General features: G+C 46.1%; 1 protein-coding gene across 1 annotated transcript in view; it reads right to left on the bottom strand.

Annotated features, from left to right (window-relative positions):
- INO80 (INO80 complex ATPase subunit) overlaps positions 1-16,106 on the bottom strand; it is a 1,945,052-nt gene that overhangs the window by 1,089,206 nt on the left and 839,740 nt on the right. Inside the window, exon 16 of the mRNA XM_069637507.1 lies at positions 12,485-12,627. Coding sequence (XP_069493608.1) covers positions 12,485-12,627 — 143 coding nt within the window. The remainder of the gene's footprint in view (positions 1-12,484; positions 12,628-16,106) is intronic.

Genomic DNA, 16,106 nt, shown 5'->3' with positions numbered 1-16,106 from the left:
AAGCATGGGGAGAAGCTGTTGAGAACTGAAAGAGGTGATGAAGATGGTAGCTGCTGAAGCCTGGTAGAGATGCCCTAGAGAATGTGCAAAAAAACGTGGGTGCCCCTGTACTGAAACAAAAATGGGCAAATAACCTGTTCTATAGGACGGTTGCTACTCAGAAGTGTCTACAACCCTGTACTTTATATTTTGAAACACATGGGTTTAACAAAAGGCTTCCAAGAGTAATCCAGATGCTCACTGTGCTCAGAGAGGCTCAGCTTCACCTTACTGATGATGCCCATGAAGGCTGAAGCATAGGGTTGCTGGTGGTACTCTTGTTCAGAAAGGAATTGCTCGACATGTCGATACTGCACTGTCCTGGTGGGTGGTACCAGACTGATATTCAAATTGATATTTCTCCTCTGTGAAATCTACAGGTAGCTCAAATGTGGTTGAAGACTCTTGAGCAGGAAGCAACGCACAGAACAGGTTACCAGGCTGTGTTTGTTTTCAGTTGAGTGGATTCCACATTTTTGTGTATGTTCCAGAAAATACTTTGAGCAGGTGCTGCTCTAACTTTGGTGTCAGACTGTATTAGAGAACTGTGGTGCTGTATATAATAATGGAATCACAAAGCAAATTGCTGAAATAAAGAATACAAATATCACGGTCCCCAAAAATATTTAGTTCAATCTCCTGCTTTGCAATTGTTCATTATGCTTATGAGGTTTAATCAGTTGCCTACCCTTCGAATTATCGGTCCGCAAAAAAAGGGATTGCATAAGTAGATAGTTGGTGTAGGTTATGTAAATTGAAACAGATTCAGGAAATGAACAGACGTAATATGGCAAGATGTAGCAGGTTAGGGTCAATCTATACAGCTATTCTAGGCGAATTAACCCATGAATAAAAGTGGAAAAAACTTCTTCTTGAGAACTTGCTTAATTGCCAGCAACTGCCACCAGACTATGGCTCTGATCAAGATGTGGTAGAAAATGTCAGGTCTCCTGGTCAGCACAAGTAAATGAGTGTAGTAGATGTAATGAATATAGTAGCTAAATAGTTAGAAATCACGTTAGAAGGGATACTGGGCTTCATCACGAGTTTGGCAGTAGCCTTAAATGCGGCGATAACGCGATTACTGCTGCATGTAAGAGCTGGCCCCTATTATGAGTTGGTCGGAAAGTTTGGAGTTTTACCAACCATTTTCAGCGCTATTGCAGCCAGTACTAATTGCGACCGTGCTAATAGTGCCATGAAACCCCCCATTGGGTCTAATGGACACGCCTTACTCGTAATGAGACCAACTGTCTTATACGATTTTGAGTTGTTTGCCCTCTGCTGTCCAAATGGCAAAATGCACCCTCTTCAACAACAGCTATCATTTCAACATACGGATGAAATTTATCAGTGTAAGCAAACATTCAGAAGTTACTTCTTTCCACCCCCACTTCTCTTTACACAGGGCACAGCATTTCGAGTGTCAAAGAACAGTTAAAAACCTGCTCAACGTTGCAGTCTCTAAAGAGCAAAACGCTGCAGGACGAATGCTTCTTCACAAGCTAAAACTGAAAGTATGTGCTGTAATTATGCTACTACCCAATCTTATGCCATAACAGGGACTCTGCAATGAAACAAGGTTGACAATTACGCATCTACAAACACACATCATAGAGGCCTGTGTGATCGATGGAAATTGAATACTGTTCTTATTCCGGCCATACCTCCCATTCCATCTGATTTGTTTAGCCCTTTCAATTACCATTAATAAGTCACTGGGACCTACGCCTCCTTCCTGGAAGTGATCAGTGGTAATTCCTATAGTTAAGAGGGGGGACAGAAGTGACCCTATGAATTACCGACCAATATTGACCTTTAAGATATGCTTGAACAACGTATGTTACGCCGGGAACAGCTGGTTTGTATATTTATGTACATTCTGTTAAAGTTTATGGATTGAATAATATGATTGATGTGAAAAGTTCAAGTAACTGATCACATTATTAATCTAAAAAGCAATTTCTGTTTCACGTAGCCTTCTGGTTACAAGTCCTGTTTCTTTTAAAGTCAGTATTAGGTTTTGCAAAAGCTATACGGATGAAGAGTTCTGGGAAGTGACTGTACTTGCAAATGTTTCATACAAAAGTCTAAACTTAATTTTCTCTTGGTAATGAGGGCAAGCACTAAGGCTGAGACTAAGGAGATCAGTGGTTTGGTGTACAATTAAACAAGATGGTCAAGTAATACATTGTCCACAAAGATGAGAACAAAACATTCTCTGTAACAGATACGCATTAAGTCAAATACAGTGCAAGTTAAGTAAAAGGAGTATACACATATACACTTGAATTTTCGTCTTCAGAATTAGCGACACACTTTAGAATTCACAGTTTAAATAGCAACAGTGTAACAATATCCCTAAGTATGGGGAAGCAACAATAAACAATATAAAACAGACCTCAAACCAAATAATGTGTTATTTGGGCACCAAAATACATCGATATTGACTGGCCTACATTGGTGGCACCTCCCTGACTAGCCATATATTTTTACAGTGTTCTGGCATTTAATTTTCACTGAACAAGGGTAATGTAAACTAAGTGTTATTACGTGGCTAGACTAGCCTACATTGGTACATCGAATCTGCATATACTTTCATACTGTGGCATGCCATTTTTTATTAGTCATCAAGGATAAAGCAAACATGATAGGCATTTTTATATGCCTAGACTGACCCAAGTTGGTGCAGCCAGTTTGCATATACTCACTGTGTCATTGCATTTTTACAGGGCATGTAGGGTAACACTAACATGATAGAACAAGTTACTTCTTACCTTGTAACGTTCTTTCGACGGGATGTTCCTCCGACGTATTCCTTATCTTAGATATCTCCTTCCAGCTCTGCTGGCCTCGGCAAATTTTTCTCTAGAGGGCGCTGCGCGTCGACGTCCTCCGAGTCGATGTCCCTCGACAGCCGCCATATCGACGTCATCCTGCCTATAAAGGCCCCGCGCAGCGTCCATTGCTCAGTTCCGTTTTGTAGCCCACAATAATTCTTTCTGGACTAAACTAATCACCCTGAAGGAGCGTAAGCTGCAACAACAAGGGAAGTAGAACTGCGGGGATGGATGGGAGGGTCGATAAGGAATACATCGGAGGAACATCCCGTCGAAAGAACGTTACAAGGTAAGAAGTAACTTGTTCTTCGAAGGGATTGTGTCCTCCGACGTAATCCTTATCTTAGATAGGCTCCCATAGCAGTATTCAATCATTGGAGGAGGGAGTACTGGCTTCACCCTGTCTTCTATTGATGAATAGAGTGCAGTACAGCCCTTCCAAACCTAGTCTCTTGACTGGAGGAGGAATCCAAGTTGTAAAATCGTGTAAAGGTATGGATAGACGACCATGTAGCGGCCGCACAGATGTCTTTAACCGGCACACCTCTTTTGAGGGCCGATGAAGATGCAATACCTCTGGTCGAATGAGCCCTAAGGTTTTGAGGGGGCTCTTTCCCTGCCAGTTTATAACATTCCAGAATGGCTAGAATGATCCATCTGGAAATGGTCTGCTTAGTTATTGGTAACCCCAGCTTGTGACCTGTGTAACCTACAAACAGCTGGTCTGCCTGTCTTATCCCGGCTAGTCTACTGATGTAAAAACTTAAAGCCATTCTAGGGTCTAGACTGAGTAACCTCTCTTCCTCTTTCCCCGGATGAGGAGGAAGATAGAAAGATGGTAGGGTAATCTTCTGAGTGATATGGAATTCAGAAACCACCTTTGGGAGGAAATTAGGCTTCACTTGCAGGACAAATTGGTCTTTGTGAAAGATTGTATGAGGGGGTTTACAAGAAAGAGCTTGTAATTCGCTCACCCTTCTAGCAGATGTAAGTGCTATTAATAAAACAGTTTTAAGGGTAAGAACCTTAACGAACAAGAATGGAGTGGTTTGAAAGGTGAGCCCATCAGGAAAGTTAGGACTAAGTTTAAATCCCACAGAGGAACTTGGAATGGTCTTGGGGGATAAACATTGGTTAACCCCTTTAGAAACTGTATTACCAAGAGTAACTTGAAATAGGATGGTTCTTCCACAGTGCGCTTAAAGATGGATAGCGCTGCGAGATAGCCCTTAATGGTGCCAACTTGAAGGCCTGAATTCGCCAAATATAGTAGGAAGGACAAAACCATTGGTGTACCACATGAAAAGGGGTTGATATTCTGTCCTCTACACCAGCTGCAAAATCTGTTCCAACGGCAGCGGTATAAAGACTTTGTTGCTGGCCTCCTTGCCGAAAGCAACACCTCCATAACATCATCAGGGAGGTCCCAATCCTTGTACCTCAGCCTTTCAGAAGCCAAGCGTGAAGGTTGAGGGTTTTGATGTCTGGATGGAGAACCTGACCTCTCTTCTGTGAGAGTAGGTTCTCTCTGAGTGGAAGTCGAATTGGAGGGCAGATGGACAAGTCTAGAAGGTCCGGGTACCACGTTCTCCTGGCCCAATCCGGGGCAATTAGGATCATGGTTCTCCGGAATCTTCTCAACCTCCTGATCATTTGAGGAATGACAGGGACCAGTGGGAACGCGTACAGAAGCGGAAACTCCCAGTCCACTATGAACGCGTCTCCCAGAGCTCCTCTCGGGGGAAATTCCCTTGAACAGAACAGATCGCACCTCCTGTTGACGCTGGTGGCGAACAGATCCACCTGAGGGGTTCCCCAAAGGGCGAAGATCTCTTGAAGGACTTCCTGAGCTAGTTCCCACTCGTGGGAGACTGTACTCTGCCTGCTCAGAGCGTCCGCTGTCAAGTTCTTCTCTCCGGCTAGGTGAACTGCCGATAGAGAGATTCCTTCTTGGATTGCCCAAAACCAGAGCTGCATCGCCTCTCTACACAGGGGTAGTGATCCTACGCCTCCTCTTTTGTTGAGGTAATGCATGGCCACCGTGTTGTCCGTCATTATCAAGACATTTTTCCCTTGTACAGCTGGCAGGAACGCCTTCAGCGCAAGTATGATGGCTCTCAGCTCTAACAGGTTGATATGTAGTCTGGACACCGATGGAGACCAACGACCGCTGATGGTCAAGTCGTTAGCGTGGGCTCCCCACCCCGTGAGTGAGGCATCCGGGACTACTGTTATCTCCGGCCAAGGTTGCCAAAACTGTTCTCCTTTCAGAATGTTCTCCGGACAGGCCCACCACTGAAGGTCTCGAGCCACCCTGTCGGGAACCTGAAGAAGATCTATCATTCTTCCTGAGAATTGTGACCACTGAGTCCTCAGTGCCCACTGGAGGGATCTCATTCTCAGGCGAGCCTCTGGCACTAGGAAAATGCAGGATGCCATGAGGCCTAGCAACCTCAAAAAGTCGAAGGCTGGGAGACGTTGGGCATTTTGGAACTTGGTAACCATCTGTAGAATATCTTGAGCCCTCACCTCTGGTGGCGAGGCTTTTCCCAGGGAAGTGTCCAGGATCGCTCTGATGAACTGGAGTCTCTGCAATGGTATCATTTGTGACTTCTTTAAATTGAGGGAGAAGCCCAGTTTGTGAAGGGAGTGGCACACGTGATCTGCTGGATCTGAGCTTGTTCCGAAGATACAGCCCTGATCAACCAATCGTCCAGGTAGGGGTAGACGTGAATCCCTTCCCTCCTTAGACTTGCAGCCACTACCGACATCAGCTTGGTGAAGACCCACGAGGCGGAGGTCAGCCCAAATGGCAGCACTCGAAATTGATAATGAGAGTTGCCAATTGCGAACCTCAGGTATTTCCTGTGTTTGAGATGGATAGGCACATGGAAATAAGCGTCCTGAAGGTCCAGAGATACCAACCAGTCCTGGAACTGAAGGTCCTGGAGGATCTGAGAAAGAGTGACAATCTTGAATTTGTCTTTCCTGAGGAATTTGTTCAATTCTCGCAAGTCCAAGATGGGTCTCAGTCCTCAGTCTTTCTTTGGAATGAGAAAGTAAGGGGAGTACCAGCCCATGTTCCTCTCCGCTACAGATACCGGTTCTATGGCACCTTTCTCTAGCAGGTCCAAAATTTCCTGCAAGAGGAGCGGATCTGGAGCTTTTTGAGAGCTGATCCCCGGTGGATGACTCTGAGGTATGCGTAGGAAAGGCAGGCAGTAACCTTGGGCAACTGTTTCCAATGCCCAAGCATCTGACGTGATAGCCTGCCATTCCGCCAGATGTTGAGTCAACCTGCCTCCTACAGGTGTCCTGTGAGGGAAGTCCTCAGAGTGGTTTTGGGGCGGCTGATGCAGATGCCGATGGTAAAGAGGCACCTGCTGTTGCTGTGGCTTTTGAATATCTACCCCGTCCACCTCGGGTAGTTCTTCTTTGTCCCCTTTGAGCCGGTCGTCCTCTACCTCTTCCGAATGCAGAGTAGAAGCGAAAGGACTTGCCCCTCGCAGAGGTTCCTGTGGGACGAAAAGGTGTCTGACGGATTGCAGCGCCTAGGGATTTTGCTGCTGCTTTTGAAGTTTGCAGTTTTTCTAAACTGTCATCCGCCTTTTTCCCAAACAAAGAAGAGCCATCGAATGGCATGTTCAAGAGCCTGGCTTGCACATCTGGGGCAAAACCAGACTTTCTCAACCAAGCAAATCTCCTGGTTGTTGTACTTGCCGCCATTGCTCTGCTGATACTGTCAGCAGAATCAATGCCCGTCTGGAGGGATTCGCACATAGCGTCTTTACTGTCCTGTATAATATTCAGGAACGCCTCCCTTTCTTCTCCCTCTGGGATGCAGTCAGCCGCTGTAGAAGCACACTCCCAAAGTTTATGGCTGAATCTAGCAAGGGTGCAAGTAGCATTAACAGATTTTAACGCCATGCTACATGCCGAAAAAAACTTTCTTTGCCATAGCATCATATTTTTTATCATCCCTGTCCTGGGGGACGGTAGGATAAGCCGTCTTGACATCAGTAGAAGATGCTGCCTGTACCACCAGACTTTCTGGGGATGGGTGTTTTGACAAAAACTCCAGGTCTGTAGAAGATACCCTGTATTTTGTAGACAGTTTTTTATTTACTGCCGGGACAACATCTGGGGTTTCCCAGTTCGTCATAATCTTCCTCTGAAGATCTTTATGAAAAGGCACCACAGGATCCTCCTGTGGGCCTTTGTCAAGAATATCCACGAGGTCATCTTGTTGGAAAGATTGTGAAGGTGCAGACCACCCCATAAACTCTGTGATCCTGGCCATTAAGGCTCTATAGGGGGTTTCAGCATGCTCCCCCGGGTCTGGCCTAGCAAACTCCACCTCAGGGGAAGTGTCCAACCCACTTGCCTCATGTAAGGAATCATGAAGATCCTTTAACCTGCGTTCTTCAGAGGAAAATTCCTCTCTAATTGGGGTTACAGGTCCCTGCAATTCAAATGTGTCTTCCTGTTCAGACAATTCACCTTCTTCCATAATTGAGGACATAGTTCTCAATTGTTCTGAACTTATAAAGGATGTAAACCCCATTTCCAAGGCAGAGGGTGCCGAACTTGTCATAATCGGCCTCGAAAACGTTGATGTTGTCGACGGCTTCGAGCGTGGCGTCGAAAACAAAGGCGGAGGCCTCGATGACCTCGACAGAATTGGGATTCTGCTCGACAATCTCGACGCCATCGTCATCGAGGACCTGGGGATAGTCACTGGGTGTGTCGTAACCTTGACTTTTCTTGGCGTCGACACCGGTGTCGAAGCTGGCGTCGAGTCGACAGACCCGTGTGTCGAAGGTCCCTTCGACAACGGCGTCGAAGACACCGACCTCGGCGTCGACGGAACCTTCGTCGACGGCGTCGACAGAACCTTCGAGGAAGGTTTGGAGGTCATAGTCCTACTCGAGGGTTCGAGACGCGCTCGAGAGGTTTCCTTCGCCGGGTACTGCGACTCGCGGAGTTTTTGACCTTCGGGTCTTTCGACCAGAGCATCGCTCTCGGCAGTCTTCGAGGGGGTCGAGGCCGCTTTCTCGAAGACGCTCATATTTTTGCGGAATTCCTCCCATTCAGCCCGGGAACTATGTTTCGTGGGGCAAGGGATTCTCTTTGGAGAAACAGAGGACGAGGAAGACGGAGAAGGGGATCTTCGACATCTCCTCTTCGAGTGCTTCGATCTCGAGGAGTGATGGGACCCACTCTGAGACCTGGAGCGCGAATGGTGACGAGGAGACGAATGTCTCGACTTCGTCGAGGAAGAAGAAGAAGCTTTAAAAGTCTTACCTTTCTCCAGCTTCCCCCTACGCTCCTTCAGGGCCTTAGCTGTCATGGACACAGTCCTCGCACTCCGAACAATGGTGTTCAGCTCCCAAACACCACAGACAAACTCTGTGAGGGTCAGTTAGCGACATCTTTTTCCCACAATCTCAGCATTTTTTGAAGCTGGATCGAGGAGTTGTCGGTTCCGACGAAGAAGCCATCGAGTACAGTATCGAATAACTCAAGGTAAATAGGATTAACCTGACAAAACTGAGCAACGGTATTCCGAGGCACTGAGTAAGCGCGGAAAAACGGAACTGAGCAACGGACGCTGCGCGCGGCCTTTATAGGCAGGATGACGTCGACGTCGATACTGCGGCTGTCGAGGGACATCGACTCGGAGGACGTCGACGCGCAGCGCCCTCTAGAGAAAAATTTTCCGAGGCCAGCAGAGCTGGAAGGAGATATCTAAGATAAGGAATACGTCGGAGGACACAATCCCTTCGAAGGTGTGATTACTTGGCTAGACTGTTCTACATTGGTACAGAGTTTGGATGCATTTTATTTTGTTCTGGCATGGCATTTGTACCGGGCAGCAAGGTTAAAGCAAACATGATAGTCGGTTTATTGTGGCTAGACTGGCCTACATTGGTGCAGCGAGTTTGCATGAACTGACTTACTGTGGAGTGGCATTTCTTTTACAGGACATCAAGGATAATGCAAACATGTCATTTATTTATTTTGTTAAGTGTTATTACTTGGCCAAACTGTCCTACATTGGTGCAGCCACTCTGAAAATATTTTCTTACTGTGGCATGACATTAACTGGCTATCATGGGTAAAGCAAATGAAGAGACTGGATGGGCTTTTAACACAGGTGTTGTGTTAACTAACACTGCATGCTCTGACCTGAGCCATTGCAGCTGCAGTGTACTCAGCTCTACGCTTTCACTTTCGCCTTGCGACATTGTAATCCCTTAAAATGTTAGCACACAGGTTATTCTATGGTGTAGGATACCTTCACCTGTAGTTACTATATAATGATATCTACGGGCCGGCTGAGCTCCTTGATCTTGTGCACTATTCTCAAGAAAACATTATCAGATAAAGCACCTGTCATAATTACATATTTCACACCAGCTCGCCTGACAAGCTCGCCTGATGAGACATTAGAAATGCGCAAACCCTTCAGTTCTAACAAACAGCTTCAGATTGTAGCCTAGGTCCGATCAGAATGAATGTTTTATGGTTGTCAAGAACACCTACAAAACCTTGTGAACCCGACAAACACATTGCTTCTCAAGGACATCAAACGCTGCTTCTCTCTTCCTAATGACAACCCATGCATCTAACTGTGCCAAAGCGCCTCTAAATGTGAGTCGTTGCTCCTCATGCAGTCAAAATCAATGTATGTCAAATGTATTACCATTTTGACAAGCAGTCATAGGTAAACATTAATAAAATCACACATTATACACAGAAGAAAAACTATAACTATTATATATAAACATAGGCTAAAATGAGAAATACTTCAAGTGAGCCTCTAAAACAGACTAGTTTCAGTACACTTGTGCAAATATATAACAATTTAAAACTGTAGTCTGGTCCTACTGTAAAAGGGGCAAATGCTAGAAGGAAAGGAAGCGGCATCGTTCTGGAGGTCTAGCATGCCAAGATTTAGATTTGCTCCATGGCGGTCCGATTCTTTAGGCATGTGCAATTTCCTTCAGGAGTTGGTAGCATCTTGTTCACTATACTCTGGGTGCCTTGATATTTCTTTACATTGCCAGACTTAGCAAGTGCTGCCTTAGTCATGCTCTATATTAAAATGTAGCTAATAATAGAACAATTGATTCATCTGTTCTATTGCACATAGTCATAGATTCACATGTATGCCATTCCCCAGAGGCAATTAACAACGCTATCAGGTATATTTTGCGAAGGTTTAAATATACAGGGCAGATGAACATAAAAAGAGTTTCATTCGCCCTTGTATCAGTGCCCTCGCAAATATATGCTCCGTGTAATTGGAGGTAACTCTCAGCCATTTACAGCCCCCCTGCCCCCACCCCCGCCGCCCCCAGTAAATACTTAATAAAGTCGAACCATGTATCTTAAGCTTTTGGCATCTTCCTGCTCAAAGATCGCTTTTTTGATCAAGTCTTTTGATGCTGGCTCCAGCAGATCGGGATTGTCCCAGTATCCAACGTGATAAGTCTCTCAGCACAATATTTTCACCTGTAGGCACCATGATAAGTCCCCCCCGCCCCCTCATGGACTAGTGTTGCTTTCAGGGCGTCTCTGTAGTTCCCCATTTTTGGAGAGCTCCAGATTTAGTAATGATCTCATGTTAGTAACTATGCTGATGTTACGTACGTTTAGCTCCATGAGCAATTGGATTGAGGGGATGCTAGGTGGGAACCTCAATATATTCTTTTAAAGCCATTGTCCATGGTTATTATTCATTTAATGTTCACGTGGCCCCATATTTCGGCACCTTGGAGTGCAGCCTGACTTGCTTGAAGCTTGCATGCTTCTATCATTACACATGGAGCCCCATCCCGCTTATTTGTTGTGAATCTAGCTATAGCGGAACTGTATTTAGTCAAGACCATCCCAGCATTTTACACCTGTTTTGCCCTATGCCACGTGTGGTCACCCTCAAGCCCAAATAGTCACAGACGTCCACTTGTTCTATGTGTTCGCCTTCTACTCTAAATGCAAGTTTAACAGGCTTGTGCCTCTTTCTACTGAACACCATGGGTTTGGATTTGGAATAGTTTATTGAAAGGCCATTTTCATCAACAAACTGTTTAAAAAATGCAAACTGTTCGTGGAGACCTGCGGGTGTAAGAGAAATCAATACTGCATCATCTGGAAAATGTTTCACTGCCTCAGATGGGTGCATCTGTGTCTTTGGCCATCAGCTTTTTTATTCCCCGATTTAGTAATTTACGGAAAAGCTTGGGCGCAAGCACACAACCCCGGCGCACATCTTGTTGGATTGGGAATGGTCGTGTTTGTTCCCCCAAAATTCCCCATCTGACCACGGGCGTGTTGCCACTATATAAAATCCGTGGTGCTTATAAAAGTGAAAAAAGATAACAAAAATCAATGTATGAAAATCAACTAAAGTAAGGACGTGACAGCCACTAAAAAGTATCCAGCTGTCACTGCTTCCCCTCCTAGGGTACACCTAGAATTCTCTTTTCTAAAATTAAGAAAATGTACCTAGAAAATACCCAGACATAACAGCCTTTTATTAGAAGAACACAACAGGGGGTCATTTTCAAACAAGCTGGATAACACCATGAGAGACTAACAGGAAGGTTTTATGCTTTTACACCTTCATTTTGACCTCCAACACCTTTTCATCTTCTTACAATGAGTAGAAGCAGCCCTAAAGTTAGGGTGTGGATCAGCCACTTTCACTTCTTAAAAATAGGCAAATACTCTAAAAAAATATAAATAGGGAGTAAAAATACTCCCAACAAAAAATGGGAAACAGACACAAATGAACTTGTGCTCCATGGATATGTTTGGACCAGCAGTACAACGTAGTACCAAAGAGAGAAATTGCCATTATTACTGCCTGATTGGAAAATATAAACATGTATCTTTTAATGTGTATGAATAATTAGGTGCAAATAAATAATTATTACTAAAACATTTCAATTTCCCAGTTAATACATATTTTTTCTTGCTTATAAAATACTCCCATTGGGAAATGGAATTCCATTTTTACTCCTTAAAAAAATCATTTTACTCCCCACTTCAAAAAATAGGGAGTAAAATACTCCCACTTAAAAATCTTATCTGGTGCACTGGGTAAAAGGAGCACAAAGCAGAATGTGCGTCTATGCTGTGCTGTCCTCATCCATCTTGGAAAGTCACAGCATGGTGTGCCTGCATGAGATTTTCTTTCAGATGTGAAACAAATCGAGTCCTATGGAATTCGGCCCGAATTAGCACCTGCTAAAGATTAGGGGGGTTCCATAGGAATACATTGTAAAACACTGCCAGCAAAGAGTAACTTGAAGACTGTGTTCACTTTTTTCTGCAAGACAAAGCCTAAAAGTCAAGAGTAAAGGTGATTTTGCCTGGTTTTACTCTTTACTTTTGCACTTCATCTTGCAAAAGTTGAACATTGCATGCATGGGAACCAATAAAACGCAAGTGCAAACGTTGGTGGTCACTGCATACAATTTGCATTTAATTTATAACAATCCCAATGTGCATTATGATCAGAAAATATTCCAATTCAGTACTTTCCAAGAACAATAATTATATACCCACGAGTATAGCATTTCTAATTAACTTGTTACCTGGTACTGCTCTTAAGAGCCTGTGCCTCGTCCAGCACCATGTATTGCCATTTCACCCGCTGGAAGTACTTTACATCTTGAACTACCAACTGGTAGCTTGTGATTACCACATGGAAGGGGGCATCCTGAGTGTACAGTGTCTTCTATGGAGAAAGGAAAAAGACAACAAAATATGGACAAGTCGCAGCAAAAATGTACAGTTAAATGGTATCTGTACCACACAGTAATAAATGAATGCAGAGAGACAATTACCTGAATTTGAAAGAGGAGTTAGAAAGGATCGTATGAAAAGGCAAATGCTTAGATAATGGTGTGTTAGTATGCCAATTTATATTCACAATAAAGCATCCTCCTTTTACAGTTGTCAAACTCAGCTATTCATAAACACGTTACAGACTTAGTCACATTAAACATGGCAGTACTAATCACATTAGTGTAAGGAGCAGGGTTCTACCTCATACAGCTGTTTAGGGAACATTCAGCGTAGCAGGTAGCACAAGAGCTCGTGTAAAGCTACTGATGCAGGGCGCTTCAAGGAGAAATGCTAGTAAATTGCAGAACACATGGAATAGGTTACTACCTGTAACTCCTGTTCCCCAGCATCGTTATCTTTTATAGATTCACATGCTGTTTGAAAATTCCCAGTCATCAGGCTTGGAATTCACTTTAGTGTTCTCTCAATGTTGTTTTGGGTCATTTATCCATCAGCCAATAAATAGGCAGTGCCTCCCATGGTCACTCCTGAAGGCCATCTGCAGATTCACTTGACCCACGTCACAGTGTCAAAGCGAGTTAAGATGAACCATATGCAGGTAAGCGGGAGGGTTGCAGGTAAATCTATAAAAGATACCAATGCTGGAGAACAGGAGTTACAACTAAGTAACGTATTCCTTTTCCAGCATTGGATCCTTCATAGATTTACATGCTGTTTGAATAGATTATATAGCAGTATACACAACCATGCATACAATGATAAATCGGGTGGAGGAAAAAAGCACACTAAGGACAGCTTGTCCAACTCTGGACTCCTCTTTCGAGTCCCTGTTGATACAGTAGAACCTGGTGAAGGTGTGAACAGACCTCCACATCATTGCCCAGCAGATGTCCAAAAGGGGAACACTGGTGAGGAAGGAACAAGTTACTTGCCTGTAACTGTTGTTCTCCAGCATGGGTCTGGCATGGATTCACATGCTCATGAATATTCCCCGTCGCCAGGCTGGGAATCCTCGGTAAAGAAAAAATCAGTATCAGTTTAGTTTCTGATCTGTCTTTCTTAGTAGTAACCAATCACTGGTCTCGGGGTCATACTGCCCCCAGCCAATGACTGACCTCTCCCTAAACCCCGCCCCTGGCAGCCATCCTCAGATTTGGTAGCATGTAAAGTGGCAGTATGACCAAGTGAAGAGCCGCAGAGGGGAAGGAGGGAGGGTTTGCATGTGAAACCATGCCAGACCCATGCTGGAGAAAACAACAGTTACAGGTAAGTAACTTGTTCCTTCTCCAGCATGGGTCCTGGCATGGATTCACATGCTCATGAATATAAGAATACATAGCAGTACACACATGCACAACCACGGGAGGTGGCAAGGCTCAACATTAAGCATTACATAAAACTCAACATTAAGCATCTCTTACCTCCTCACCAGGCTCACCTTAAGCAAACAGTTTGCGCAACACTGCCTGGCCAACTCTGGACTTCTCCCTGGAATCCCGGTCGACGCAGTAGAATCTCGTGAAGGTGTGCGTCGACCTCCACATAGCAGCCCTGCAGATGTCCAGCAGGGGCACACCAGACAAGAACGCCGTGGTAGCAGCGATCGCTCTGGTCGAATGGGCTCTCGGACAGCCGGGCAACGGTCGGTTTGCCAACCGATGACAGTGCATGATGCAGCCAGAGAGCCATCTGGAAATGGAAGCCTTTGAGAGAGCCTTCCCTTGGTTCACAGGTCCAAAGTTCACAAACAGCTGTGATGTTTTCCAAAAACTCTTTGTTCGGTCCACGTAGAACTTCAGCGCTTTAGCTACATCCAGTGAGTGCAAAGTCCTCTCGGCCGGCGACGAAGGCGACAGGAAAAAGACTGGTAACACCAAGGGCTCGTTGAGATGGAAGTCCGACGGCACCTTGGGCATGAAGGAGGGGTGCGTCCTCAGCACCACCCTCGTCTCGTGGAAAGTCAAGTATGGAGGCTTGCAGGAAAGGGCCTGAATCTCTCCCACGCGTCGTGCAGAGGTGATGGCCACAAGGAACGCTGTCTTCCACGACAGGAACTTCAACAGAGCCGAATGCAAAGGCTTGAATGGTGGGCCCATGAGCCTGGTCAGCACCACGTTGAGCTCCCACGCCGGGGCTGGAGCCTTCACCGGCGGGAACGATCGGAACAGTCCTTTCATAAACTCCTTCACCAGGCGATGAGACCACAGGGACGACCGTCCTGCAGTTCTGGTGTATCGGGAAATCACTGCCAGATGTATCTTGATGGAAGCGTGAGCTAGTCCAGCGACAATAAGTACGGTAGCACTTAAGGGACTGTAATCCGTAGAGGGTTAATCTTCTGTGCACGGCACCAGACAGAGAACCTCTTCCACTTGTGTCCGTAGCACTTGAGAGTTGAGGACGCCCTGGCCTTTGTCTCTGCAGTCAGCCGGGATATCGTACCCGCCAAACTCTAGTGCTGAAGGAGCCAGGCCTGCAAGTTCAGCGACTCCGGGTTGTGATGAAGAATGGCGCCTCCTTCTCCGGAGAGAAGATCTGCGTCCGTCGACAGTTTGACTGGTGGGGGGGGGGGAGGGAGGAGAGGACGCTGACAAGTCCAGAAGGTCCGGGAACCATATCCGTCTCGGCCACCTCGGTGCGACGAGGATCATCCTGCAGCGGGACCTCTTGAGTTGGTTGATGAGCCTGAGCAGCAATAGCAACGGCAGGAACGCATACAGGAACAGGCCGGCCCAGGGGAACGAGAAAGCTTCGCCCATGCTCCTCGGCTGGGGGAACCTGCTGGCGAACCTCTGGCACTTGGCGTTTGTCGCCGTCGTGAACAGGTCAATTTGGGGCTTGCCCCATCGCCGGAAGAGTTGATCCACTTGATCCTGGCGTAGTTCCCACTCGTGGCACGAGCGCAGCTCCCTGCTGATTAAGTCGGCGATGGTGTTTTTTTTATCCCTGCTAGATGAAAAGGCACCAGAAACATCCCCTGGGCAACGACCCAGTCCACAGATCCTGGGCTTCCTTGGACTGGGCTGGGGATCTGGTCCCTCCCTGCTTCTGGATGTCGAACATCGTGGTGGTGTTGTCGGTGAAGATCCTCACCACCTTGCCCTTGAGGGACGGGAGGAATGATTTGAGGGCCTAGAACACTGCTCGGAGCTCCAGTATGTTGATGTGGAGCGGCTTCTCCTCCAGGGGCCACAGGCCTCTCGCGTGAAGATCTCCGGTGTGCGCTCCCCACCCCTTCAGGGAGGCATCCGTCGTCACCGTCACCTGGTATGCTGGGGTCTGAAAGTCCGTGCCCGCGGCGAGATGCGTGCGGGTGCCCCATCATCGAATTGCTTGGCGGAATACTTCGTTGAGCAAGATCTTGTCCTCGAAGCTGCCCGTCGTTTGCGTCCAACGGGCGTCGAGGAA

This window comes from Ambystoma mexicanum, chromosome 14 (genome assembly GCF_040938575.1).
Source record: "Ambystoma mexicanum isolate Mex_15411 chromosome 14, UKY_AmexF1_1, whole genome shotgun sequence".
Classification (NCBI taxonomy): domain Eukaryota; kingdom Metazoa; phylum Chordata; class Amphibia; order Caudata; family Ambystomatidae; genus Ambystoma; species Ambystoma mexicanum.
This window is presented reverse-complemented; position numbering and strand designations above follow the sequence as displayed.